Raw genomic sequence first — 25,829 nt, 5'->3', positions numbered from 1 at the left:
CACACACTAGCACACATGCATGAATAGTTGCACTTTATTTCAGGGCATCCCCCGTAGTGGCAGAAACTGGTCATTACAAACATTAGGTCACAAATGGAATATCAAGCAGTGCCACAGCACAGTGATCTTCATGTGTCTGTGACCAGAGCAGCACTCTGGGGCAGTTCCTATGATGATGGGTCAGGTTGGGAATAGAAACTATCCCAAACACAGCTAAAGAAAGTGTTCTGTTCTTTGAATCACTCTGGCAAGGTGGGAGATAGGGGAGAAGAAGGGTCTTCAAAGGCTCCAGGGGAGCTCACACCTCACATAGGATGTGTTTCAGGTGTGGGAAGCCAGTACTTCCTCAAACAGCCAAATACCCAAATCTACCAGAAAGTGAGCACGCTGTGACATATAACACAGCCCAGAGCTGCCTGCTGTGCCCTGAACACTGCACTGATCAGGACTGGGAATCCCTTTCCTTTCATGAGGGTCTGTGCCCTCCTACTGTGCAACACTGTTCACTTTATTTTTTGTTTAAACATGGGGATCCACTGCAAGGTTGACAACATGCAGGGCCTCAGTGCTTCCCAGAACTCAATCCCTGCATTTTACCAGCTTCAGTGCCTTCCAGGCAGGTTAACTTCAGCCAGTGGCCTGTTACTGCTCTGTGTGTACAAGCTACAGTACAACAGCCAAACCCCAGACAGGGTTTGCCCAGAAAGGGCAAGAAAAACCTGCAGAAAGCAGAAAGTGAACAAGCAAAGCCTCTTACCGAGTGTCTTGAGCAAAGAGAGTGAAATGAAGGAGACTATAGCTAACACCAACTACAGCAACCTCTTTGACCCACTGCTGCTCCCAGATAAAGATCCGAGGAAGCAAAAACAGTAAAAAACCAAGACAGAGAGGGAACCTTGTGTTTGTATTGTAAATCACCACACTGCTGTCCCATCCCAGTCAGAACCACAGCTCAGTAAATGCCACTATAGATGCTCCGGCTTTGCCCTGTCCATGGGAGAGGAACAGCTCGAGGGCAGAGCTATCCCTATCCCAGCACTGCCAAGTCACTGAGCCCCTCCAAAAGCAGCTGAGGGGAACCAGGGCTCCAGCCAGCAAGGGCAGAGCCCTTGGTCCTGCTGAGGTAGATATGGTGAGGTGCAGCGGCAGAGACCTCGGAGGCTGCAGGGTGAGCCCAGCGCTCAGCAGCCTCCTGGGTCCTTCCAGGTACTCCACACTTCCAGACTATATTCATTAATTGCTTCTTTCCAAGTAGGGAAGGCTCTTCCCTCCTCCTCTGATACCCCTTGTCTTTGTTCTAAGCAGAGGAAAGGGAAAGAGGAGTGTCTGACACGCTCCTCCGCTCAGAGCAGGGTCTGCAGGTTTGGTGAGTGGGACTGAACCCACAAACCTCTGTGCTTCAGACTGCAGGGATCCAGCCCCCTGGACAAAGGCCTGGTCTGAAGCTCCCCCAGGTGCCAGAGCAGGGTCTGTGCAAGGTTTAGGCGCTTGCAGGAGTCCTGGGAACACATACAGTATGAGAAGAGCAGCAGAGCTTCAAGCACTGCCCACACAGCATCAGCCTGGTTCCTCCAAAGGAACAGCTTGGCCTTGTAGCACCTTCTGCATCTCCAGCCCTTCCCTGGCTCAGCCTGCAGGCACAAAGCCCTCAGGGGGCACACTAGATGCCAGCATGATACATTCCTAATCTGATTCCCAAAGCCAGCTAGCTGATGGCTCCTCAGCTCATCCCTGCTCCAGGCACTGACCAAGGCTCCAGTGGGCCAGCATGAAGAACAGAGGGAATGATAACCCAGTGCTTCCTGGCAGTGCATGAGAAGACCATGCAGCACCAAAACAGATTCCCTATGGAAATTCAGCCTAGAACTCCCTGCCATGCCCCTCCTGGAGTGCAGCAGCTCTCACCACACCATCGCCTTCCTCAGGCTGGCTCCCAGCACAGACACACCCACAAACCCAGCACGTATGAAGCCTTTGATTCCAAAGGGAATGAACGGATCTATGGGCTAGTTCCCAAGCCCTACCAAATGCAGGAGGGATACTGGAAGCACAGAGGAAACTTACCCAAAACATCACCTGCACCATACACTGTGCAACAGACCCAGAGCAACACTGCCCTGCTTCACTCTCCTTTCCCTGGTTCAGCCACTCACTGTGCCAGAAAGAAGAAAGAATAAAAGAAACAAATCCACACCCCACAGCCATCCTGGAAAAGTTCTTTTCCATACCATGCCTCAAGCCCACAGACCTGGGTTTCACCCACAAAGTGAACAAAGAAAAGCCAACTGTATATAAGGCCTAGCTGACAAAATCAGTGTTCCCAGAACATGTGTGGAGCCTCTGGCTCCTGACACAAGCTTTCTGAAGAGGGAATGCTCTCTGTCAGAGCCTGGAGACGGAGGGAGAGAAAGCAACAACTGCCTTCTGGAACACAAAATGGGAGGGGAAGTCAAAAAGAATATCAAAACCAAAACAGGTTCTCCCTCAACAGAAGGGATTTCTACACAATCGAGGGGTACTGTTCCCATCAGGATGTCCTTGCTGTGAATATCCAACCAGAAGGACCAGAACACATCTCAAAGCACCAAATCACCCTTATTTGTACCATCTCCCGGCTGGGCCTGGGCAACAGCAGCCACCTTTGCCGGGGTCAGACACCATCTTCCTGCATGTTCCTTCATCCCATGGCACAAGAAAACAGCTTTGCAGGAACATTCGTTTCTTTTTTGTTGTTTTTGTTTCATTTTATGATTATTCTATTTTTTCTTTTTAAATACACAATGTTTCTTCTGGGAGGAAAACTCTCCAGAACTTCACATCCTTAAGGCGTCATGAGTTTACCAGCCAGGATCCACTGGACAGCTTATCTGACAGAGTTCCTCCTCCCCTCTTCTCTCCCTTCCGAGCTGGGTGGCTGAACAGGCTCTAAGTGGAGTGGAGGGGGATGACGAATTTGCAGCCGAAGGGCGAGTGGTAGTTTATTCCCACTTCCTGAAAGACCTTCTGGGGAATGCCAATGTCACAGAGGTACACGCGGCCGGCGCGCTCGCCCAGGGGCAGGGGCAGGCCCAGCGCCAGCGACCACTTGGCGTCAATGCCCAGCTCCATCTCGCTGATTGGGGGGTCTATGCTGAGGACGGGGGCTCGGTTTTGGTTGGCCCAGTCCACAACTGCTTTGTACCAAGGCTGATCTCTCAAAAAGGCATTTTCGTGACAATCCAGGCAGTTGATCACTAGGTCAACGGGGGTATCTGGGAGGTCTGAAAGAAACACAAACATTGCTGAGTGCTGAGAACAAGCTGAAACCACAAACTCAGGCTCTTTGATGCCTCCCCTCTTTGCACAGCTGGCAGATTTTTGGTTTTGCCCCCAGCACAGTCTTGCTGCACAGCCTGGCCATACTGGTTGTTATTGCCATCCTTCTCCAAAAAATACCAACATCAACACTGAACACATCCACAGCCTCTCGGGTACAAAGTCTCATCAAACAGTCACCATGTGAGCAGCCCCAGTGCCACTGATCTCACCAGTCCAGGCAGCCCAGGGAAGCAGGTGCCTTTTTTCCATGATAAGGGATCATTTTTGATTTCACAAGCTGAAAATAAGGCTGTTTTCCTGGAACATACTACCTACCCCTGCTATGGAAAGGAAGCCCATGAGCTGACTGGTGCCTGCCCCCCAAGGCTCTGTAGCTCTCTGTACTAACCAGCTCTGTATCACATCTGCTGCATTTCCACATCTGCTGCATTCCCCTCACCTCACAGACCACAAAGTCCTTGGTGTGAAATCATACAATGATTTGGTTTGAAAGGGACCTTAAAGCTCACTTCATCCCACGCCCCTGCCATGTGCAGGGACACCTTCCACTGAACCAGGTTGCTCCAAGCCCTGTCCAACCTGGCCTTGGACACTTTCAGGGATGGGGCAGCCACAGCTTCCCTGGGCAACCTGTTCAAATCTTTTATGACATTTTGCAACAGGTAAATAGCTCTGTCAGCAGGCCCTAATTCCCAGGTTTGTTTCTTCCAAGAAGTTAAAATGAATCAGGTTGGAAAAAAACGACTGGTGAAATGACACTCAGAAGCTGGCCCTCATAGGAGATGTTTATTCTGTGGAATAGTGAGATGGGAATTCTGACAGCTGCTGGGGCTGGCTGAGCAAAGCTGCTCCTTGTTTGCAGCAGCAGCTGGATGCTCATTCACTCGCCGTGTTTCAACATGCTGAACAAGGCAGGCCCTTATCCTACAAGAATAGCTGCTCTCACTCGGATCCCTAGTACGGCAGCTCTTCCGCATTTGTTCCGACCGGAAACATCTGTGGCAGCCCAGCTGTTGGAGTGACTGCTGCTCCTGCAGCCTCGGAGCAGCCTCCCAGCCACGGCAGTGCCACTAGATGGTGCCAGGGGAGCGGGCAGGCACCAGGGAGCCGCAGTCACAGAGCCATCCACCCCTCAGCCACTCACCTCTGACACTGGACACCTGCTGGCCTTGCGTCTTGCTGAAAAGGTTCAACTCGTTGGTGATGGATTCCAGCATCTTGACGAAGTTGGGGAGGAACAGGATGACATGGACGTCGTGGTTGGAGAGGTGCCGCCCGCAGCTGATGCCCTGAGCCCCCTTCACGTGGGGGCCACACAGCAGCGCGACCGTGGGACGCTGGTGCACGTTCTTGGGGTTCAGCCTGAAACAGACAAAAGGGACTGCTAATAAACCCCAAAGTCTCCTACCTTCTTCCTGCATGAGGAGAAAAAATTTAAAAAAAAAGCAGTAAAATGCAAATTGCCAGGTGTTTTGCAAATCTTCCATCGCTCTGAAGAAAGAACCCACATCCTTGTGTGGTGCTGGCACTAGAGAGCTGCTCTGCTGGACTGGTTTGGGTTGTAGGAACCTTTAAGATTACCTTGTTCCACCCCCTGCCATGGGCAGGGACATATTCCACTGTCCCAGGTTGCTCCAAGCCCCGTCCAACCCGGCCTTGAACACTTCAGGGCTGGAAGTTGTGCCAGGGCCTCATCACCCTCACAGGGAAGAATTTCTTCTGTATATCTGAATTTCCCCCCTTTCAGTTCCTGATGAAGAGTTCCCTCCCTGGCTTCCTTGCAGATACTGGAAGGCTCCTAACGCCCTTTCTCCTCATTTCCCTTTATGACTTCCTTGCACCTCCAGTTGAGAGCACGAGGTGCCAAGGTCTCTGATGGCAAAAGAAAGCTGACTATAAAGCCTTAAACATATGGGCTCAGTTTCCCCATCAGAAGAGTCCCAGTTAAAAAAAAGAGAAATGATTTCCACTCCCCAAGCCTCATCAACAGCACAATAAAGTTAATTTGGCCTGCAAGCCATCAGGGCTTATAGCAGGAATTCCAGCTGACAGGGTCAGGGATGCCTGTGTGTCATCACTTACTGCTCTACATCAAATGATCTGGTCCTCATAAAGTACAACTGCATAAAGAGACAGAGGTTTAAGGGTTAACTTTCATGTTGAGCAAATAATTTGGAGCAGCTATCAACAACATAATAATACAGGTGCAATTTCTAACCACATCACAACTACGGAAGTGCAGGCACAGAGAAGGGGTTTTCAAAAGAGTCAGCACGTATGTTCATGCAAAAAGCAGTAAGTGCACTCCAAACCTGCTGCAAACAGCCCTGCAAAGAGCAGGATGTTCTTAAGCGAGGTGCAAATCCCTGAAAGGCTAATTTAATTCAGCCTTGCAAAAAGCTAAGCAGCACTTTGTCTTCATGAGCTGTCTTCTTGTTTTGTTGATATCTTTAAATTGTAATGTGTTAAAACAACAAAGGGAAAGTTTATTTATCTGCAAAAAGGAGCTCATTAGATATTCTGCAGTGGCTTAATCTGCCTCAGGCAAAGCTCAGTTCCCTGAAAAAATTCCCAGTAAGGGGAGAGAAACATCTCAGCTCTGTCTACTTTGAGTCACTTTGAGACACTTCTGGGAAGCAGGAGTGAAAAAGCAGCCCTTTGGCAGCAGGCCTCCCAGTGACCTCAGAGGAAACCTCTCAGCCTTTTAGCTCAGCTTTAGTGGAACAGCATTTACCTGTTGGGTCCCCCAAGGAGGCTCAGGGCCATCTGGCTGGCACACACTCCCGTCATCTCCAGCCTCCGCTCCAGGGTCAGCCCGTGCTTCTCTGCCACCGAGAGCAGCTTTTTGTGCAGCTCATAGGACACACAGGGAACCACCAGCCCAGAGTCTAGGGTTCAAAAAGAGGGGAGGGAGGCAGAAATGAGGACAATCAGATAGAACCAACAGCAGTGAAAAAGCTTATTAGCTACCAAGGGCCTGCTTCCCCAGTATTCCAGGTTCTTTCCAAGACCATTAAAGGAATCCAAACTAGTGCACCAGCTTAACCTGAGTGAAGCAGAGACAGCTAAACACAACTGCTGAGCTTAAAATAACACGCTCCCACAAAAATTCAGCAGGCAATTTTAGCAACACATGCACTGACAAGGCCTTTGTGACTTACAGATGGAATATTAAGCTTTTTCTTAATCATCTCCAGGCGACCAGTGCTTTAACCCACACATAAAGTGTTCCAGAATACTGTGAAAGTCAGAAGAGAAGCTGTGAAGCAGATTTCCCATGAAAAGAGCTTGGATGTGCTTTGCTTGCTGACATTGGTCCCCAAACTCCCACATATCACAGCAAAACAAGTCCTCCCACATTGACTAGGCAGGCATTGCCTGAGCTGTGCCATGCCAGAAGGGCTGCTCCAGACACAACAGCTGGATCACGACACACCGACGCAGCAGGGAAATGATCAAAGAACAAACTGCAGAAAAACACTTCCCAGGCATTTCTGACAGCCTGGTCTAGTGAGCCAGGAAAGGCTCCAGCATGTGGATCAAGGCAAAACAAATGAGAGGTTTTGTTAAGTGCTGAGAACAGCATCTGAAGTAGGCAGGGATACATCCTTCCCACTCCCTTCTGCAGCCAGCTCGCCTGGAATCAGCAGGTAAGAGAAACACACACCTGAGTAACTGTTTGGGATGATCCTTTATAATTCCCTGTTCCAAGCAGGCCAGGCTGGCACTGACTCCACATAAATAAACCCCACAACAGCATCTGTAAACTCCCCTGGAAATAAACACAGAGGATTCCTTGCCACCAAAAGGCAGCTTGTGCCAAGGGGCTGCACAGAAATTTCTTGGTGGTTATTACATAGCACAAGACACGGAAACTGAAAAGAATTACTGACAGTATTTGGAGAGAGATGCAAAACCTGAGGGACAGGTGAGAAACAGCTGCATCACCCAGCCAGGTATCACAGAAGCATGGAATGGTTTGAGTGGGAAGGAACATTAAAGCTCATCTAGTCCCACCCCCTGCCATGGCAGGGACACTTTCCACTGTTCCAGGTTGCTCCAAGCCCTGTCCAACCCAGCCTTGGGCACTTCCAGGGATGGGGCAGCCACAGCTTCTCTGGGCACCTGTGCCAGAGCCTGTCCACCCTCACAGGGAAGGAGTTCTTCCTAATACCCAATTTAAACAGCATATCCCTGAAAATCTTCAGCCACAGCAATCAGACTCTTTATTCTAATTTTTCTTCAAAATAATTCACATCTCCAACCCCTTTGCTCTGCGTTTGAGGATTTCCACTTTGTGGAATCAGAAGCACACCCTATTCTTCCCTTCAAGTATTCTGCAAGGTCTGGATGTCCTTAACTATCTCCCAGCTAAGGAGCAGCACAGATGGATTCCCTTCCCATATGGGATGGCCACACAGCTGGAGCTGCAGCTCTCAGCTCCTTCTCTTCACATCATTCCAAGCTAAACAAGGAATCCCAGCTGAGTGTAGCTGTCATCTTCGACCCTGGGACAGGCAGATGAGGTGCACAGGTGTTAGGCACTATGGGCCAAAAAGATCCAGGTCCCAAACCAACACCTGCTATAGCACAATGCCAAACATCAGGTCTAAGTGTGAACTCAGTCCCTCCATCAGCTTCTCCCTCTTCTATTTACCAGTTTTCACCAACCAGCAGCCCTGGTTCACCATCACACTCCCACCTCTGAACTGGGGGTGACAAGGCCTCCCGGGTTCTCATGGCAACCCAACTAGGCTCAGACTGCCTGTGCTAATGGAAAAGAGCCATGGGAATGTGCTGTGGCACAGTGGAAATGCTCTGCAGTGCTACAAGCTCAGAGGGGAGCAGCCACAGCACGCACATCCGCTCCGGAGGAAACCCAACCGTTACCCGTGGGTTTGGACTCCTCTGCAGACAGAAAACAGCTGTAACAAACAAGTGTCACATCCAAATGAGAAAAGCAGCACATATTTTAATTGTGAGAAGTCATTTGCACTGCCTTATTTCCCCCAAGGTGCCCCAGTCACCAACCACCAAGTCAAGCTATGGCGGAAGTGGGAGGTTTTGCACATTTTGAGGTTTTCACAGTCAAATTTGAGGTGCTCCTGCAAGGCCACAGCAAAATGCTGTGGAATAGGCACTGCTGAGTCCTTCTGGACTTCACTCCTGGACTTCCTGGCAAGGACTTCGCAGATAGAGAAGGCCCGACCGCGTCCCAGCCCTCGACCTTGCACACCAACCGCCAGTGAAGTCACCTCTGCTCCCAGGCTCTCATTCCAAGCAAGCAGGCACGTTATCAGAGCCATCCCAGACTCCTGATAGCAGCCATCGAACACTCGGAGTCACAACCACGAACAACCCTGAGCTCGTCACACCAGTCACGCACCTGCCGCGTGTTCACACACCCGCTCCCGAGTCACGCAACCCACTCTGCCCCACTCCCAGTCACAATTTTTGTACTTCACCTTATTTTTCAAGCTCGAGGGAACATTTGGAATGAGTGACACAAGGTCAGGATCTCCCCAAACAGTTTAAGGAGACACATCATCTGCTGACCCCAAACGGGGCTCTCAACTCATATTTTGCTCTTTCCGAACCATCCATGAATTCCCTGCTTAAATTCTGCACAAACTCCCCAAAGCAGAGCAACAAAACAGATGATCTGTGCTCTGTATCTATCCAATTTAGTATGGAGATTTTCTGTACCCATCCACATCCTTCCCTCAAGCCCCAGCTTTAGTAAAACCACGTTTACCATCAGCTAGATGCCACCCAGTGCCCAGTGGGTTAATCAAAGGGGGTTACTGGGAGGCATCATTTATTTAGCACGCCAGTTTGTCCTAATTGCTCCCTCTCAGAAGCAGCTTGAAATGCCAAGAGAACTTCCCTTCTTCACCCTCACGCAAGGTCCAACCAGTCAGACTGGCTTATCAAAAGCAGACCCATGGAGTTAAACAAACTCTGGCAGACAGCAATCAAGGAGGCGACTGTAAACCCACAAACAATAACACCACTGCCACAAAACTGAACCCCTGCCAACTTTAATTATGTTTGGGTTGGACAGGGCATCTTTATTGTCTGCTAATGAAGGCAATAAAATAAATTAGCTCAGGCCCTTTAATATTAAATAAATGTGTTTTACAGCTGCCTGGAAAAAAACCCCCACAAGGCAGATATAAACTAAACGGTTTGGTGACACGCAGAGTCACACGGGGTGCCTAAAACACCCTATGGCAGCAGAAGGACCAAGCTAATTCTCAAAAAGTTAAAGAATTTAGAGGGTTTCCCCCCAACAAGTCCAAATGCTTCCCAAGCTCAAAGGAGCAGGGAAAAAGGAGGCCAGATGCTAGAGGAGCTCAGTGTTAAGGTGTTTAGATCTGTTTTTTTCTGTTGACTATGTCTGCAGTTCTCTAATTCTAGCTCTCTGCTAAAATAAATTCTCTATCTCTTGTTCTCTGCTAAAATAAATCCAGGCAATCTACAGGAATGGATCAGATAGAACCAGAATTAGGATCTCCTGAAAGCTGTACTGGCATCATTAATTCCATTAATAAATTCAAGGTTGCAGAGCCTGATGGTCTGACAGTCCCAGACCGCATGGTCTGTAACTCTTGTCCACATCAGACATTCCTGCTGGTCTTTGCTGCTTGTAAAGCTGGAATCACCTGCCTGCAGACTCAGCAAAACACAGCTGTTGCCCCACAAACACAAATGCTTTTCTCCACAACTTTAAGGGTTAGGGTTTTTTTTTCATTAATCATCATTATTTTTAATTATGACAAATTCTGCGGGAGTTCTGGCTGACCTTCCAGTGTCAGCCTCCCCCAGCATTAGTGCACAATTCACTCCAGCTGAACAAAAAACTATCACAGGGACAAAGGGACTTTGCCCCATGACCAGTTTGTTTTCTCCTGCCGTTTGATAAAGCACTTTGTTCAAAAGATCCCAGAAACACTTCACACATTCAATATACACAAGGCAGTCATCCAGACACTGAAGAGCTAAAAGCTACAGAGGGTAGAAAAATCAGCCAAGGCCATGGCACACCAAGGAAAGAGCTACACTGTTGCATCACCCTCACAGGACTTGCTCAGCCTTAGTTTTGAGGTCTGATCCTGGCTCGTAAGTTCTGTCTGCTCATATTTTCTTTTGCTATCTCCTTGTTGTTAAGAAAAAAGGTTGTTTGAAGGACAAGCTTGAAGTGTGGTTAGGAGAGCACAGAAAATATGACACTCACTCCTCTTTTCTGAGCACAGTCCTGCTTCTACTTGACAAATTCCACAGCAGCAGAGTCTAAAATATCCCATTTATTGTCCAGAAGAGACACTGAGATGGAAACAAGGTATTTTCTACACTAACAGTTTTAATTAGAGGAGAACCTACTTTGGACAAATCCTTACTAATACAGCAGGGAAATAATGAACACCTTACCTATGTGAGAACTATGAACTCCAGCCTGGCAAGCTGGAGATTGTCCTGTATAGAGTCACTGATGATGAACACCCTTCTGCAAACTCCTCTGAGCTCCAACATTCCTGTAGAATATTGACTTTGCTAAAAGACCTGATCCCAAAGCACAGTGATGTTCAAACACAGATTGTTTTAGTGCCAACAGAAGGAACAGAGACAGACCTAAGCCAAAGATACATTTAAATTCTCCATCTGGACAGCTCTGGAAGTAGAAAAAGACAGTTCACACCTCCTGCAAGTATCAGCCTTTCCAGGGAGGCAGCTTTTGTTAAACACTTCTCAGTAAATAAAGAGACAAATCAATAGCAGCCAAAAGATTAAAGACTAATGGTGTATTTAGGAGGGATTCACATGTGGAGCCCCAGGGATGGACTCGGCTCAGTCATGATCAAAAACCTGGTAAACTTTTGAATCATAGAATCAATTGGGTTTGAAAGCCCTCCGAGATCATCAAGTCCAACCCTTGGTCCAACTCCAGTCCCTTTACCAGATCATGGCACTCAGTGCCACGGCCAAGCTCCCCTTAAAAACCTCCAGGGATGGGGAATCCACCCCCTCTCTGGGCAGCCCATTCCAATGCCTGAGCACTCTCTCTGCAAAGAAGTTTTTTCTCATCTCCAACTTAAATTTCCCCCTTAAATTTCCTCTTAAATTTTGGTTGGAACATATTCCCTGCTTACTTCTAAAACACAGTTTGGTTCCACAAAAAGCAGCTCTCAGAAAAGCATTCCAGAGGACTGAAGCATTAATGCTACACACACCAACTTACTTTAGTCAGGAATAAAAGCCCAGGCTGGAAGCCCTGCAGATGAGTCTTCTGGGGAAGTGACATCAGCAGTTTGTTTTTACCACTGCACTATCCTGGTTATTTCCTATCTTCATGGCATAGAACAGCACACAGGGATTCAGAGACTTCTTCCTGTCCCACTGTGATAAGAGCTGGATATTAACTCCCTGTCAATCTCCAGCATCAGTGTTTGTGCTGTTACAGCAGACAGAGAATCACTGTCTAAGTCAGGGCTCTATGAACACAATCAATTTTCAGACTGGCCTAGGGTAAAAAAATCACAAAGCACTTCTTTCTTCTATCACTAAGAAGTGTTTTTTTGCAAGTAGAGCTTCCCTTAGGAAACCAGAAAAAACTCTGTAGGGAGAATTGCTAGCACAGACATATATCCAAAAATCAAGGCTTTGGGGGGCTTTTGGCACTCATTTAATTTCAGCAGCTGCTCTTTGAGCCACTGAGAGGCTCAGCATCCTCCTTCCAGTTGCTAAAACAAAGAAATTGGGATTTTTTTTTCCAAGAGACAGTCCATCATCACTCCAGGCAGACTGTCCCTTGGAGGGCTGTCTCACTACAAAAAGCACTCAACTGTCAGAAACAGCAGGCAAGTTACAACTGTTTACAAGAGCTTTTGCTAGATGGCCATTAGTATTCCCTAAGCAAGAGTAAACTTCCTCAGTGGACACAAAGAAAGTCATCCTCTGTGGGAAAAATATCCCGAGACACAGCACTGGGACACTCCTACCATCGTTCATGTGAACGTGCCCGGCTGGGCTCAGGCAAAGGGGCATCGTGTGACAGGCCAGCTTTTCTTCCAAACAAATCCAGAATTCCATAGGGGAGACTAATCAGCCAACAGTAGCTAATGAGGCCAGCGAGACCCTGCAACGACCGAGGGGAGTTGCTGACCACCCTCTCTGGGCAGCCCTGCCAAGAGCAAACAACACTTTTCCTTTCACTGGGCTGCTCCCCCCAGCACGGTGCACAGACAGCCAGGAGTTCAGAGGAAAGGATGATGGAGTTCAGCAAAGATGATTTAGCTTTTATCCCTGAATTTACTTACTGCTGCCTGTTGAATGGTGGTTTTCCTCTCAGGAATTCTACTGTTAAAATCCTGTATCAGCCATCCTGCTCAGATTGGCTGCCAACAGTGGCTTAGCTTTTGTTTCAGACTAGACATCTAAGAGGCCCTGTCTCCTCTCAAACAAGCCAGCTGGAAGATGGATGGACAAGCAGGAAATGTTAAAAAAAAACCCAAACAAAACATCAAATAAATAGGAAATCACATACAAAATGAAGAGGTCCTTATTCACAGAGCACGTGGGCAATCTGTGCAGCTTCTTGTCATGGAGAGATGCTGAAAGCTTGTAGAGATTTAAAATGTAAGAGGTTAAATTAAGCAGAAAAAAAGGCCTTAATACTGAACTCTCACTGCTGCCTCAGGAAGTCTTAAAATTGTGAAAGACAAAGCAGTAGGGGAAAGATGCACTGCATGTTTGTTTCACCTTTCCTTAAGAATCCTTGGAAACAACACTGAGCTGGACAGTTCTGGTAGGATCCACTAAGTTTTCCTCTCACTTGAGAGCAGAACTGAACAACAGGAAAAGGGATAACACAAATGGAAAACTAGGATATTGTTATATACCAGAACCATTAAAAAAGGAATGTTTTTTAAAATTGAAAAGCAGCAAATCATTACAAATCCATCAGCTTCCTTCCCTGAAGCATTTCACACCCCAGATGGAGCTTCTGGGCAGGGAAGGAATGACAAAGCAAGGACCTGCTCACAGTTCTACTCAGACCACCAGGATATCAGTTGTTTTGTGTCTCTTCAAAAAGATCTGAAATTTGATTTTATTCTGATGTGGAAATGCTCCTGGAATGCCAAATTTCCTTCACTCCTACATTTTACAAGTGCTAAAACCAAAGGCAAGACATCCCAACTAGGATGAAGTTACCAGGAATTTGGAGCTAAATGTGGCATAAAGCACATCTGCTATACTTGATAGCCTGTGTATGGATAGAAATAAAAAGATTCATCACAGTAAAACCTATTCACATCCCTAAGTGCCTCCCCGTGAAATTACCATCACCTGGTGTTTGGCCAATAAAATTCTGCTGAACAGAAAATAAGAACTCTTACTTTTCCCAGAGCCATGGGTTGGAGCTGATTAATCATTCCCTGCCTTTTGACTTAGGAGTACCCCCCAGTGACCCACCTCACTTCCTTCTCCAAGAGCTGACTTGGTGGCAGCAGCAAGGACCAGAAACTGGAATTACAGGGGCTGGCACCAGTGAGTCAAACCAGTTTGCCCCTGATGGAATATTTCAATTAAAGTGCCTGCCTACAAGGTCTCCTTTCCTTTTACAATTAAGACCAGCTTTCCAGGGCTCAATCTTTCACACTGCAGCAGTGGACAGTAATAGAGGGGGAGACCCCACATAAAAACCCTTTTGTACAAAGAATATTTGGAATTATGGATGGGAAGAGCCAGAACTGTTTGCAGAACTGTATTTAAAACCACGAAGAAATTTAGAACTACAACCCAAGGAGTATCAGAAGCACATGGAATCTCCTGTCTTTGAATATGGAAGCACAAATCCTGAGACCATCCCTCTGTCCCTCTCTGGAGTCAGGAATTGAGTCCATGCTGGCTCACCAGGCCACTGAAATCAAAGCAAGGATTTGAACACCTCTCACACAGTTCCCATTCCTGCTATTCATCCATCAGTTTTGTTCCCTACTGTAAAAGCACTTACCTTGCTGCCCTATCTGAGTATTTGTCTCAGAGATATTGCAAAGAAAGGCTGTATGTGGATACACAAATACAACCTCACGTGAATTAATGCCCCTGCTTGTACCACAGTAAGCTGACAGGCAGAAAAAATCCACCACATGTGCCCCCAAAAAAGCAGAAGTTTGAGTCCTTATCAGTAAGGGACGTGGCATACCCGTGCAGAATTCTTTATTAGCATTCTGAGGTACCACAATTCTTCTGTAGACTATGGGCTCTGATTCCAGGATGTTCTCATCGTGCCGATAGCGAGCCGGTTTCTCGCTGGGGGTGCCCCGGGAGCGAGTGCCACTCCTCCTCTCATAAGTTTCAATCTCTTCAAACACAGCTGCCTTGTCAAAAAGGGCCAGGTTCCCTTCAAAATCAAAATCAGTGTCTGGGATTTCATCAATGTCATCCCCAAAGCACTCATCGTCCTTGCTCTTCATCTGCCCGTTCTTCAGGCCGCTCTTCTTGGGAGTCACTTGGTTGGGATGGCGGCTGCTGGATGACCCTAAACAGAAAGTTGAGGGTGTCAGGAATGGAAAAAAAACACTTTCTCAGCAAATTTTATGAGAGAGGAGCTCATGCTTACAGTCCCCACCCCCAGGGACACTCACTTCCCCAAGAAACTGTCACCCTCATCCCTGGCATTACACAATGCTCAGCTAAGCCAGCAGAAAATGGAACAAGAGCACCAGGAAAGGAATTTTCAGGGACTTTCCACCAGCAAGGTTAAAAAAACAAGTTTCACCATAGTAGCAAAAGTGTTTCTCCACATTCTCTTTAATCCCAGGCAGTGTCACATGGGTGGCAAGATAATTAGGTAACTGTAATCTATAAATTTTCCTCCTATACTGAGCTCATGTTAATCCAGGTGTGTGGCCCAAAATCTTCTTTGGAATTCCCCTCAGTTTCAGAAACTACTGTGTTTTCTCACATTAATGATCTTTAAGGGAGAACTTCAAACCATGAATATAAAGCATCTTTTTCCTCATCCTTGCAATCATTTCTGAATGGCACACAGTCCATTCCCTCACTCCTCTTTCATTATCCTGCTTATTCCTCACCTTACATGTTGAAGGGCACTTCTTTCCAATCACAAGTCATTGGGAAAGCCAAAATTCTCTGGAGTGAGACTGATGAAAGTCTCCTGATTATGGCTGGAGATCAGGGACTGATATAAATATGCAATTACAAGGTCAACATACCCCTTTACTTGCTTATTTCTTACATTACTATTGAGGTCCAAACAATATTAATATGTTTGTCATATTAGTGTTAATTTTGCAATTACTAGAAAAAAAATTCAGGCCAATTCCTGCAATTACAGGAATCACCAACAGTGTCCAACAGATGGAGTAAGTTATCAAGCCAGAGCTGTTTACATTACTAAAATATTTCTTGTTGTTTAAGATAATTACCTTTGTGAGGGATTTATACAAAGGAGTTTGAGAGAATCCACTTGATAACACATAAACAAAGAAATCCAAACTCCTCTGAGGAGACTTAGGAAACATCTCAAAAGATCTGCAATGCAATAGGCACAAACTTCACAAGGAACCTTTCTGAGTGCAGACAAGTCCAGCTTAACTACATCTAATTTATGCCATGCTGAAAGATGACTTGCTAAGGATAAGTACTTTTCCCAGTTAGGAATGCTTTGTCTCAGCAAGGGATTTTTCCTGTATTTTAGACAGTGTCTGACTTGATTTTTCTAGAAAACTCTTACAGTGACTAAACTGAAAGGTTTCCCAGCCCCTACAACAAGACCCCAAAGCTTCACAAGGCTTTGCAGAGTCATCATTCCCCATAAAGAAAAAAACCCAGAACACCCTTCTCGAGTGAGAAGAGACTGTTATAATACACCTTTTGTCTCTGAAGGACAGACAGCAGAATTCTAGATGTGCTGGTGACAAAACATGATTTAGGAGAGGGGAAAGGCTTTCTGGCAAGCAGAATTCCAGTAGGCTCACTGCAACCCATCATGCATGTGCATAGTTTTGAAAGCATTTTAATAACAACTTCTGTCCTAGATAAAGAGTTCCCAAAGCAAAAGTGACATGTAAACTACTCCAAAGTTGTACAGAACTTGGTATGGAGCTATAACTGACACTGCAAACGAGGGAATCACATCTGCTGCTGCTACTGTGAAGAATGAAAATGAGAAATGAAAACACAGATCACAGAATCACAGACTATTCTGAGCTGGAAGGGACCCACAAGGATCATCGAGTCCAGCTCTTAAGTCAGTGGCCCACACAGGGGATTGAACCCCTGACCTTGGCATTATTACAACCAAGTTTTAACCAACTGAACACAACAGGTTAAGTGCTCTAAAAACTCAGAACTGCAGGTCAAAGCAATAGCCAAGGGACTCAGGAATAAGCCAGAGCCTCCACTGCCACAAAGGCAAAACATGGTGGTTCTTGTGTCAGCATCAAGTGTTGCTCCTGTTACACTCCTTGCCAGATTCCACTCCATCCAAAGGACCTGGAAAGCCAACTGTGGGGGCAGGAGCAGCTGATGTGAGCAGTGTGTAAATGCTGATGGAATAAAGAGCTGCACCAGCAGGGCTGGGAGAACAATGGCTGGAAAGCTCCCTGGGCTCCCCTGCAGCCACAATGAATGGCAGCCAAGAGTGAACCTCATCCAAACAAGATGTGCTGGCTTTGTGGTAGGCAGCTCCCTAATCCACACTGATGGATGCCAGCTCTGGAAAACTGCTGACCCACACAGCTAGATGGCTTCTCACTGATGGCCTTACAACCTCCTAACAAAAGTAGCACAGAACATGTAGAGGCCTCCAACAAGCTGTGATCAAAGTAAGAGTCTAAGTTTTCCTCTTCAAGCATCACCTTTTAGACAGGAAAAAACAGGCACCTGCTTCTGCTCAGGGGATTCAAAGAGACACAGAAAAGGGCAAGGGGAGGAAAGGGAAAAGCCAGGCTACAGAAAGCCAGAATTCCTAAGTCAGTTCCTTTAAGATCAAAACGTCCAATGCCTCTGCCCTGCATGAAGCTTATTAAGGAGAGGAGCACACAGTTCCACAGCAACAGAATCATAGAATGGATTGGGTTGGAAAACACCTCCGAGATCATCAAGTCCAACCCTTGGTCCAACTCCAGTTCCTTTACCAGATCATGGCACTCAGTGCCACGGCCAAGCTCACCTTAAAAACCTCCAGGGATGGGGAATCCACCCCCTCTCTGGGCAGCCCATTCCAATGCCTGAGCACTCTCTCTGCAAAGATTTTTTTTTCTCATCTCCAACTTCAATTTCCCCTGGCAGAGCTCGAGCTCATGCCCTCTTGCCGAGCTATGTGGCAGCTCCACACCACACAGAAAAAGTACCTCCCTCAAAAGATAAACAATCCTTCCCAGGATTTTTTGTTTCTAAGGAAAAACAAAACCTTTTCAAGTATAGCACACAAGCAAACAAAGTCTCCAGCTGGCATCTTTCCTGCAAGATCCCTGTGGGAGCTGTTCCTGCCAGCCCTGGCACGAGGAGCCCGGTGCCAGCACGGCACCAGAGCCATTGTTGGGAAATCTGCGTTGGTATTTGTCGTTTATTGATTCCTGTCACACAAGTACTCCAGAGGGGGAATTCTGTCCCTGACTGGGCACGCTAAAGGCCAACAAGAGGGCAACTTTCAGCCTTATTAAGCCCTGTATGACTGAAGTGCTACATGACATCTCAGCCCCTTCTTCCCCAGAAAGCTGCACCCACAATCTCCACAGAGCCAGGACCTCTTCCATTCCCTTCCCAGAACTCATCCATCATTCACCCTACTCTCCAAATACACACATTTTAGAGGGTAAACATGGATTCAAAAATGAATCCAAGCTAACAATCATAGAATCATAGAATGGATTGGGTTGGAAAAGACCTCTGAGATCATCAAGTCCAACCCTTGGTCCAACTCCAGTTCCTTTACCAGATCATGGCACTCAGTGCCACGGCCAAGATCAGCTGAAAAACCTCCAGGGATTGGGAATCCACCCCCTCTCTGGGCAGCCCATTCCAATGCCTGAGCACCCTCTCTGCAAAGAGACCTTGTTCAACTTGTTTCAAAGTCTGTCAATTAAAATGTGACCTGTTGTTGTGTTCATGTAAACCAAACACAAGGTATTTGTGTGTTGTACCACTCTCTGCTCACCCCAAATCCACCAGACACCCTGGAAGGGGTGAAAATAATCCAGCTGTTGGGGGAGCAGAAAGACTTCCGGAGGTCTGGGAATTTCCCCACAAAATACAGCCTTTGACCTCTTTACCTGGCCTGGCCCACCTTGGGCTTGTTTCTTTTCTAAATGCAAGGTGGGGGAAAAGATGAAGTCATGGAAACATGCTGGATATATACTGACATTTCAGTAATTGGATGATGGAGATCTGGAAAGCAGGATATCTCAAGGGGCTTTGATAAAAAAATGAAAACCCCAGTTTTGGTCCAATTTTGAAGATTTTATCAACAAAAATAATTAAGGTTTGACTTTGGAATGCTGGTTGTATCTTACAGCATCCTCATTAATTTGTATTTTTAACAACATAGCAAAAAACCATTTGTAATTATTAGAAGAGGAGGCTCAGAGGTGACCTCAGCACTGTCTGGAACTGCCTGAAGGGAAGTTCTGGCCAGGTGGGGGTTGGTCTCTTCTCCCAGGCACTCAGCAATAGGACAAGGGGGCACGATGGGCTCAAGCTCTGCCAGGGGAAATTGAAGTTGGAGATGAGAAGAAACTTCTTTGCAGAGAGAGTGCTCAGGCATTGGAATGGGCTGCCCAGAGAGGGGGTGGATTCCCCATCCCTGGAGGTTTTTCAGCTGAGCTTGGCCGTGGCACTCAGTGCCATGATCTGGTAAAGGGACTGGAGTTGGACCAAGGGTTGGACTTGATGATCTCAGAGGTCTTTTCCAACCCAATCCATTCTATGATTCTATTTTATGGCTCTATATTGTGTGGTTGATTATGGGTATACAGGCTCTAAATACAAAAGTTTGTTAATATTGCAGTTTGTTTCCAGTTCCTTTTAGAGGAAAAGTGGAGGTTGGAAACTGTGTAATTTTCAAATAGCAAGAATGAGGAAATCTTTGAATTGGCATCAGACATTTTCTGTGCATACAGAGATATATTCTGTTTCAGAGTGATGCACAGGGTGGGACAGGGATAGTCTCCAGCCCCATTTTGCAAAGTTCTTGCTGAAGAAGGGCAGATGTTGCAGGTGCAAAGGAAAGCAGCAGGATAACCCCCAAACTCACAGGAATTGTGTCTGCGCCGGAAGCCTTTGGACTGAGTCAGTGTTTCCAGGTGTCGATCCATGTAGCTCTTGGAGCATTGCTGCTGGGGAGAGATGATGATATCCTGGTTCTTCAGGTCTGTTTTCCTTGGAATATTCTGTGGAGCACTGCTGGAGATGGGCTTCTTCAGCACCTTCCCAGTGCCATTCTGGCTGGGCCCCACCTGGCACCCAACCCCAGGGATGATGCCTGTTTCCATCTGCTGTGGATCCCCACATTTCCTGCTGTCCCCTGGCCCTGGGATCTCCAGAATCTTCAGCTCAGTGATGTCACCTGCCCTAAAAGCACAACAAGAAAACCAGAAATCCAGGATTCTAGAACTTTGCAAGGAAACTCCTAAAGCACAACATCCAGCACTGTACAGAGGGATGGTTCTGATGCCATTATCAACAGAAACAGGGGAAGGAAAATATTTTAATACTCAAATATACAGGATATTTCCACAGACAAATGAAACACTAAACAAAAATTAAAAATAACCATTTCAGTACACCTGGATTTTATTTGAAAGGTTGTGTTCTCAGCCAAAACAGGAATCAGTCCAGCAAAAAATGGCCCAGATCTTTGCAAAAATCTGCATTAATTTAACAGTCTCTGGATAATTAATTACTCTCAGCCTTGAGGATCCTATTACTTTTAATCCATTCCTAAGAATGCTTCCCTTAGATTAGTGCAGCTCATGCTCAGGTAAAGACAGTACTTCCCACCTCCACAGAAAAAAAGGATAAAGAAAACTAATCTAGCACTGGGCACAAGCCAAAAGGAAACAAAAAAGTGATTATAAAGACCTGCATTTGCACTGACTGCAAGAATTATACCAGAAATGAGGCTCAGGTTTAACTTAGTATTTGTCAAAGTGGGGTATAAGCAGACAGACTTCAATACATCTTCTGACAGGATATGGTTCTTTCCACACTCTCTCTCTCTCTCCAGAACTCAAGGAAAAAAATTAAGAGTATTAACTTTGTGGAATTAATCTTAATGAAAAGTCAGTGACTCAGAGTCTTAACTAGAATATTCCAGGGAACAGGAAAATGCCCAATGATGAGTGACTGTTATTTATGCTTTTTAAGTACACTGTTACCAGGAATTGCTGGGAAAGAACTGCTGAGGGCAAAGCTTTAAAAAAGTGGGTCATCCCCCTCAGTTATCCAAAATCCCAACAAGGGAATGTACACATACAATAAATAAATTTATACACACAGAGTCTCACCCACAAATAACCTCCAAGTCTAAACTACCCACTGTAACTTTAGAATTTGAGCCAGACACTAAGCACTGCACACAAACTAACACAAACATGAGGCACTCGAAATTTAGGGCAAAGAGGTCATTTCTATGGGAAAAAATTCCCCAAAACATCCAAACCATCACAGACCTTGCCTGGAAAAAGGCAGGGGGAAGAAGAGAGAGACACTAACCTGAAGGTGACTTCTGGCACGAGGCATTTGACCCCGTTGTGGAAGGGCCGAGTCAGGGAGATGGTCTGGCTGACCTGGTCCACAGCAGACACTCTGCCCTGGTACACTCCCAGGCTTTCCCCACAGTTAATGGACACGATGCTCCCAAGCCAGTCCGTAGCCATATTTCTGGCACACAGTTGCTGTAAAGAGACACAGGGCTGGCTGTAACAAGAGGAAGGAAAGTGACAACCTGAATCAGCATCAGCTGCATCCCATGGCCCACAACCCTGGCTCCCACCCAGACTCCAACTCTGTCAGCTTCTCTTTCCTTTGTGGGGAGGAAATTTGCTGATGACACCAAGTTGTCGACCTGCTGGAAGGCAGGAGGGCTCTGCAGAGGGATCTGGAGAGACTGGAGAGATGGGCTGATTCCAATGGGATGAAGTTCAACAAGGCCAAGTGCAGGTCCTGCCCTTTGGCCACCCCAACCCCCTGCAGCGCTCCAGGCTGGGCACAGAGTGGCTGGAGAGCAGCCAGGCAGAGGGACCTGGGGGGACTGAGGGACAGGAAGCTCAACAGGAGCCACCAGTGTGCCCAGGTGGCCAAGAAGGCCAATGGGATCCTGGCCTGGATCCAAACTAGCGTGGCCAGCAGGCCCAGGGCAGTGACCCTTCCCCTGGACTCTGCCTTGGGGAGGCCACACCTTGAGTGTTGTGTTCAGTTCTGGGCCCCTCAGTTGAGGCAAGAGATTGAGGGGCTGGAGCGGGGCCAGAGAAGAGCAACGAGGCTGGAGAAGGGACTGGAGCACAAGTGCTGTGGGGAGAGGCTGAGGGAGCTGGGGGTGTTCAGCCTGGAGAAGAGGAGGCTCAGAGGTGACCTCAGCACTGTCTGGAACTGCCTGAAGGGAAGTTCTGGCCAGGTGGGGGTTGGTCTCTTCTCCCAGGCACTCAGCAATAGGACAAGGGGGCACGATGGGCTCAAGCTCTGCCAGGGGAGATTGAAGTTGGAGAGCAGAAAAAACTTCTTTGCAGAGAGAGTGCTCAGGCATTGGAATGGGCTGCCCAGAGAGGGGGTGGATTCCCCATCCCTGGAGGGTTTTCAACTGAGCTTGGCCGTGGCACTGAGTGCCATGATCTGGTAAAGGGACTGGAGTTGGACCAAGGGTTGGACTCGATGATCTTGGAGGTCTTTTCCAACCCAACTGATTCTGTGATTCTATAGATTTCCCCCCTCCCCTTCTTTTTGTGTTAAAAGGAAACTCATGTTTTTTGAAAGGCTCTCCTGTGTGGGCCACTGACTGAAGAGTTGGACTCGATGATCCTTGTGGGTCCCCTCCAGCTCAGAGCAGTCTGTGATCTGTGATCTGTGTAAGGTGATGGTGTCTGCTGAGCTCTTTCCCTTATTTTCTAAGGGAGATAAAAATGCCAGGAGAGGGAATGAAATTTTAGTTTTCCTGCAGGTACTCAGGGATGTGTTCCCTGTATTTTCAGAGTGCTTTTTATCAGCCATCATCTTGGCCTGCAGACATTGTCCTCACGGGTTAATATAAATACAGAGCAACAGGAAGGAAAGGAGGCAGGTCCTGAGGGATTTATGGCTTAGTGACCAGATTTAGTGTTTTCTTCCCTTTGAAGCATCCCCTGTTTTCAGTCCTATGAAAGTTGGGGGATGTCAAATTTTATGGATCCAGGTTTTTTTTTTCCCTTGCATCTTTTTCCAGGAAGCTCAGCACAGGAAGGGCTTGAAGAGAACCAAAATGCCTCTCCCAGAAATGTGATTTATATATTGACATTGATCTTCCTGCACTCTCTGCTGTGTTTCTGTGTGCTCTGTAGGGTAAATACCAAACATTCTCCCTCTTTGATTGCAACATGAAAGGCAAATCTATACATTTAGGAGCTTGTCATCTCTCTTGCTCTCTGGTGGTGCTGGTGAGCCTGTCACCTCCCTGTGTTCTGAGGGAATCTCAGATCAAAGGAGCTGTTTTGCTGCATCCAGGTGTGTTGGGACTAAACAACTTTGAGGTTTCCTCCCTGATTCTGATGCTGGAAAGCAGAGCAACTTTTTTTTTAAAGTTTATTTAATTGTGGCAGTGATATTAATAATCCTGGCTCTGCACAACATGGAGACTTCTGTCCTGGATCCCAGTGTTTGGGATTTTCCCTCCTTTTTTATCTCTCTGTTCCCTTAAAGGTTTTGGTTTTCATTTCCCCATGCAGAGATCAACCTCAATTATCTGAAAATTATCTCAATTATCACAAAAAAAAATTAATTCAAAGAACAGAAACTGTTCTGCCCCAGTGCTCATATGCCAAAACTTCAAAAAGGGAAGTGAAGATAAATTGCCTGTTTGAAATCACAGGGAGAATGTCCACAGACAGCACTAAATATTGAATGTTTAGAATCTGTAAGTGCTGTGTTCAGTCAGTCAAACAGTGATCTGTGTTACAGTCAGAGACAAAGCCCCATCCAGGGATTTGGACTCTCACTGGGATCCTTGGTGTCCATAGAATATAGAATGGATTGGGTTGGAAAAGACCTCTGAGATCAAGTCCAACCCTTGGTCCAACTCCAGTCCCTTTACCAGATCATGGCACTCAGTGCCACGGCCAAGCTCCCCTTAAAAACCTCCAGGGATGGGGAATCCACCCCCTCTCTGGGCAGCCCATTCCAATGCCTGAGCACTCTCTCTGCAAAGAAGGTTTTTCTCATCTCCAACTTCAATTTCCCCTGGCAGAGCTTGAGCCCATCGTGCCCCCTTGTCCTATTGCTGAGTGCCTGGGAGAAGAGACCAACCCCCACCTGGCCAGAACTTCCCTTCAGGCACTTCCAGACAGTGCTGAGGTCACCTCTGAGCCTCCTCTTCTCCAGGCTAAACACCCCCAGCTCTCTCAGCCTCTCCCCACAGCACTTGTGCTCCAGTCCCTTCTCCAGCCTCGTTGCTCTTCTCTGGCCCTGCTCCAGCCCCTCAATCTCTTTCCTCAACTCAGGGGCCCAGAACTGAACACAACACTCAAGGTGTGGCCTCCCCGAGGCAGAGTCCAGGGGAAGGGTCACTGCCCTGGGCCTGCTGGCCACACTAGTTTGGATCCAGGCCAGGATCCCCTTGGCCTTCTTGGCCACCTGGGCACACTGTTGGCTCCTGTTGAGCTTCCTGTCAATTAGTACCCCATTAGTACCCTATGTTTGAGTGTAAATAAAAACTAAACTATCCCAGCGCCGGAGCAGGGTGAGGTGCCCTCCAGGAACACACAAGGGGTAAACAAAGGGGACCCCCTGCCCCAAGTAACACAGACCCTCCCCAGGGAAACACAGAGTGCCCCCCGCCACAGGCAAACACAGGGGGCCCTCACGGGTTAACACGGGGCCCCCCAGAGTTCCACACAGGCGCCCCACAGACCCCCGGCCCAGCCTCCCCACCACGGCCCGCGCGGGGCGGGCAGGGCCTGGCGCCACGGCCGCGCCTCACCGCAGTGCCGAGCGAGGCGCAGCCCTCTCGGAAGGTCCCGCCTCACTCCAGCCCGCTCCCACCGAGCTGTCCCGGTCCGCCCCGCTCACCTGCCCCACTCACCTGCCCCGCTCACCTGGCCTGTCCCGCTCCGCCGCCGCTCCCGCCTCACCGCGGCCCCTCCGCGCCGCCGACGCTCGGCGTGACGCCACTTCCGGCCCGGCCCCACCCCGCCCGCGCGGCGCTCCGGCCGCCGGCGACCATAGAGAGGAGCGGGGCGGTGGGCGGGGCGCATGCGCAGTGCTCCCGTTCCCGCGCTGCGCGGAGCGCTGTCACCGCTGTCACCTCCGTCACTTCTGTCACCTCTGTCACCGCTGCCACACCTCCGTCCCGCCTCCCCACCCCCCCGACACCGCTGTCGCACTTCTTCCCGCGCCTCCATGGCAGTCGGCATGTCCCCATCGCACTTGTGTCGCCTCTGTGAGCTCTGTCACGTCTCCATCGCCGCTGTCTCATGTCTGCTGTCCCACCCTCATTACCTCCATCACATCTGTATTGTTGCTGCCTGTCTTCTGTCGTGTCTCCATCAGTGCTGTCAAATGTTCTCCATGACCTCTGTCACCCCCATCGCACCTCCATCCCCTCCATCACACCTCTGTCACCTTTCCATCCTCTCCATCCCCTCCATCACACCTCTGTCACCTTTCTGTCCTCTCCATCCCCTCCATCACACCTCTGTCACCTTGCTGTCCTCTCCATCCCCTCCATCACACCTCTGTCACCTTTCCGTCCTCTCCATCCCCTCCATCACACCTCTGTCACCTTTCCGTCCTCTCCATCCCCTCCATCACACCTCCATCACCTTTCCATCCTCTCCATTCCCTCCATCCTCTCTATCACACCCCCATCAAACCTCCATCCCTTCCATCACACTTCTATCACCTCTGTCACACCTCCAATCCCCCCAAAAATACCTCCATCCCCCCATTACACCTCCATCCTCTCCATCACTTCTGTCACAGCTCCATCACCTCAGTCACCTTTCCATCCTCTCCATCTCCTCCATCACCCTTCCATGCCCCCCATTACACCTCCATCACCTCTGTCATACCTCCATCCCCTCTGCCACCTTTCCATCCTCTCCGTCACACCTCCATCACCTTTCCATCCTCACCATTCCCTCCATCCTCTCCATCACACCCCCATTTACACCTCCATCCCTTCCATCCCACTTCTATCACCTGTCACACCTCTGTCACCTCTCCTCCCTCTCCATTCCCTCCATCACCTCTGTCACACCTCCAATCCCCCCAAAAATACCTCCATCCCCCCCTTACAC

The 25,829-nt window shown here is 48.1% G+C and overlaps 1 protein-coding gene across 4 annotated transcripts; it reads right to left on the bottom strand.

Moving 5' to 3' along the window:
- Positions 1 to 16: 16 nt before the first annotated feature.
- On the bottom strand, positions 17 to 24,708 carry EDC3 (enhancer of mRNA decapping 3). 4 transcript variants are annotated; one of them, XM_071568048.1, is made up of 7 exons: positions 24,627 to 24,708; positions 21,061 to 21,242; positions 19,601 to 19,917; positions 14,525 to 14,860; positions 6,053 to 6,206; positions 4,463 to 4,680; positions 17 to 3,260 (listed from the first exon to the last, which is right to left on the bottom strand). In XM_071568048.1, exons 2-7 carry the CDS (start codon positions 21,222 to 21,224, stop codon positions 2,926 to 2,928), a joined length of 1,524 nt encoding a protein of 507 aa, XP_071424149.1. In that variant the 5' UTR covers positions 21,225 to 21,242; positions 24,627 to 24,708; the 3' UTR covers positions 17 to 2,925. The 4 variants fall into 4 exon arrangements, with proteins under 4 accessions (XP_071424149.1, XP_071424147.1, XP_071424150.1 ...); XM_071568046.1 differs by having other exon boundaries at positions 21,061 to 21,264; positions 24,627 to 24,707; XM_071568049.1 differs by having other exon boundaries at positions 24,614 to 24,703.
- Positions 24,709 to 25,829: the final 1,121 nt, after the last annotated feature.

This window comes from Pithys albifrons, chromosome 13 (genome assembly GCF_047495875.1).
Source record: "Pithys albifrons albifrons isolate INPA30051 chromosome 13, PitAlb_v1, whole genome shotgun sequence".
In the NCBI taxonomy this organism is placed as follows: Eukaryota; Metazoa; Chordata; class Aves; order Passeriformes; family Thamnophilidae; genus Pithys; species Pithys albifrons.
Note: the sequence above shows the minus strand (reverse complement) of the source record. Positions and strands in the feature narration are given on the sequence as shown.

Bases quoted from the DNA above. Each gene is read 5' to 3' on its own strand.
- EDC3 (XM_071568048.1), bottom strand. From the start codon at position 21,224: ATGGCTACGGACTGGCTTGGGAGCATCGTGTCCATTAACTGTGGGGAA. The intron at 14,861-19,600 runs GTGAGTTTGGGG...CTTTCTGTTTAG, and splicing joins CCGGCGCAGACACAATTCCT to GGTCATCCAGCAGCCGCCAT. The intron at 6,207-14,524 runs GTATGCCACGTC...TTTGAACCCTAG, and splicing joins TAATAAAGAATTCTGCACGG to ACTCTGGGCTGGTGGTTCCC.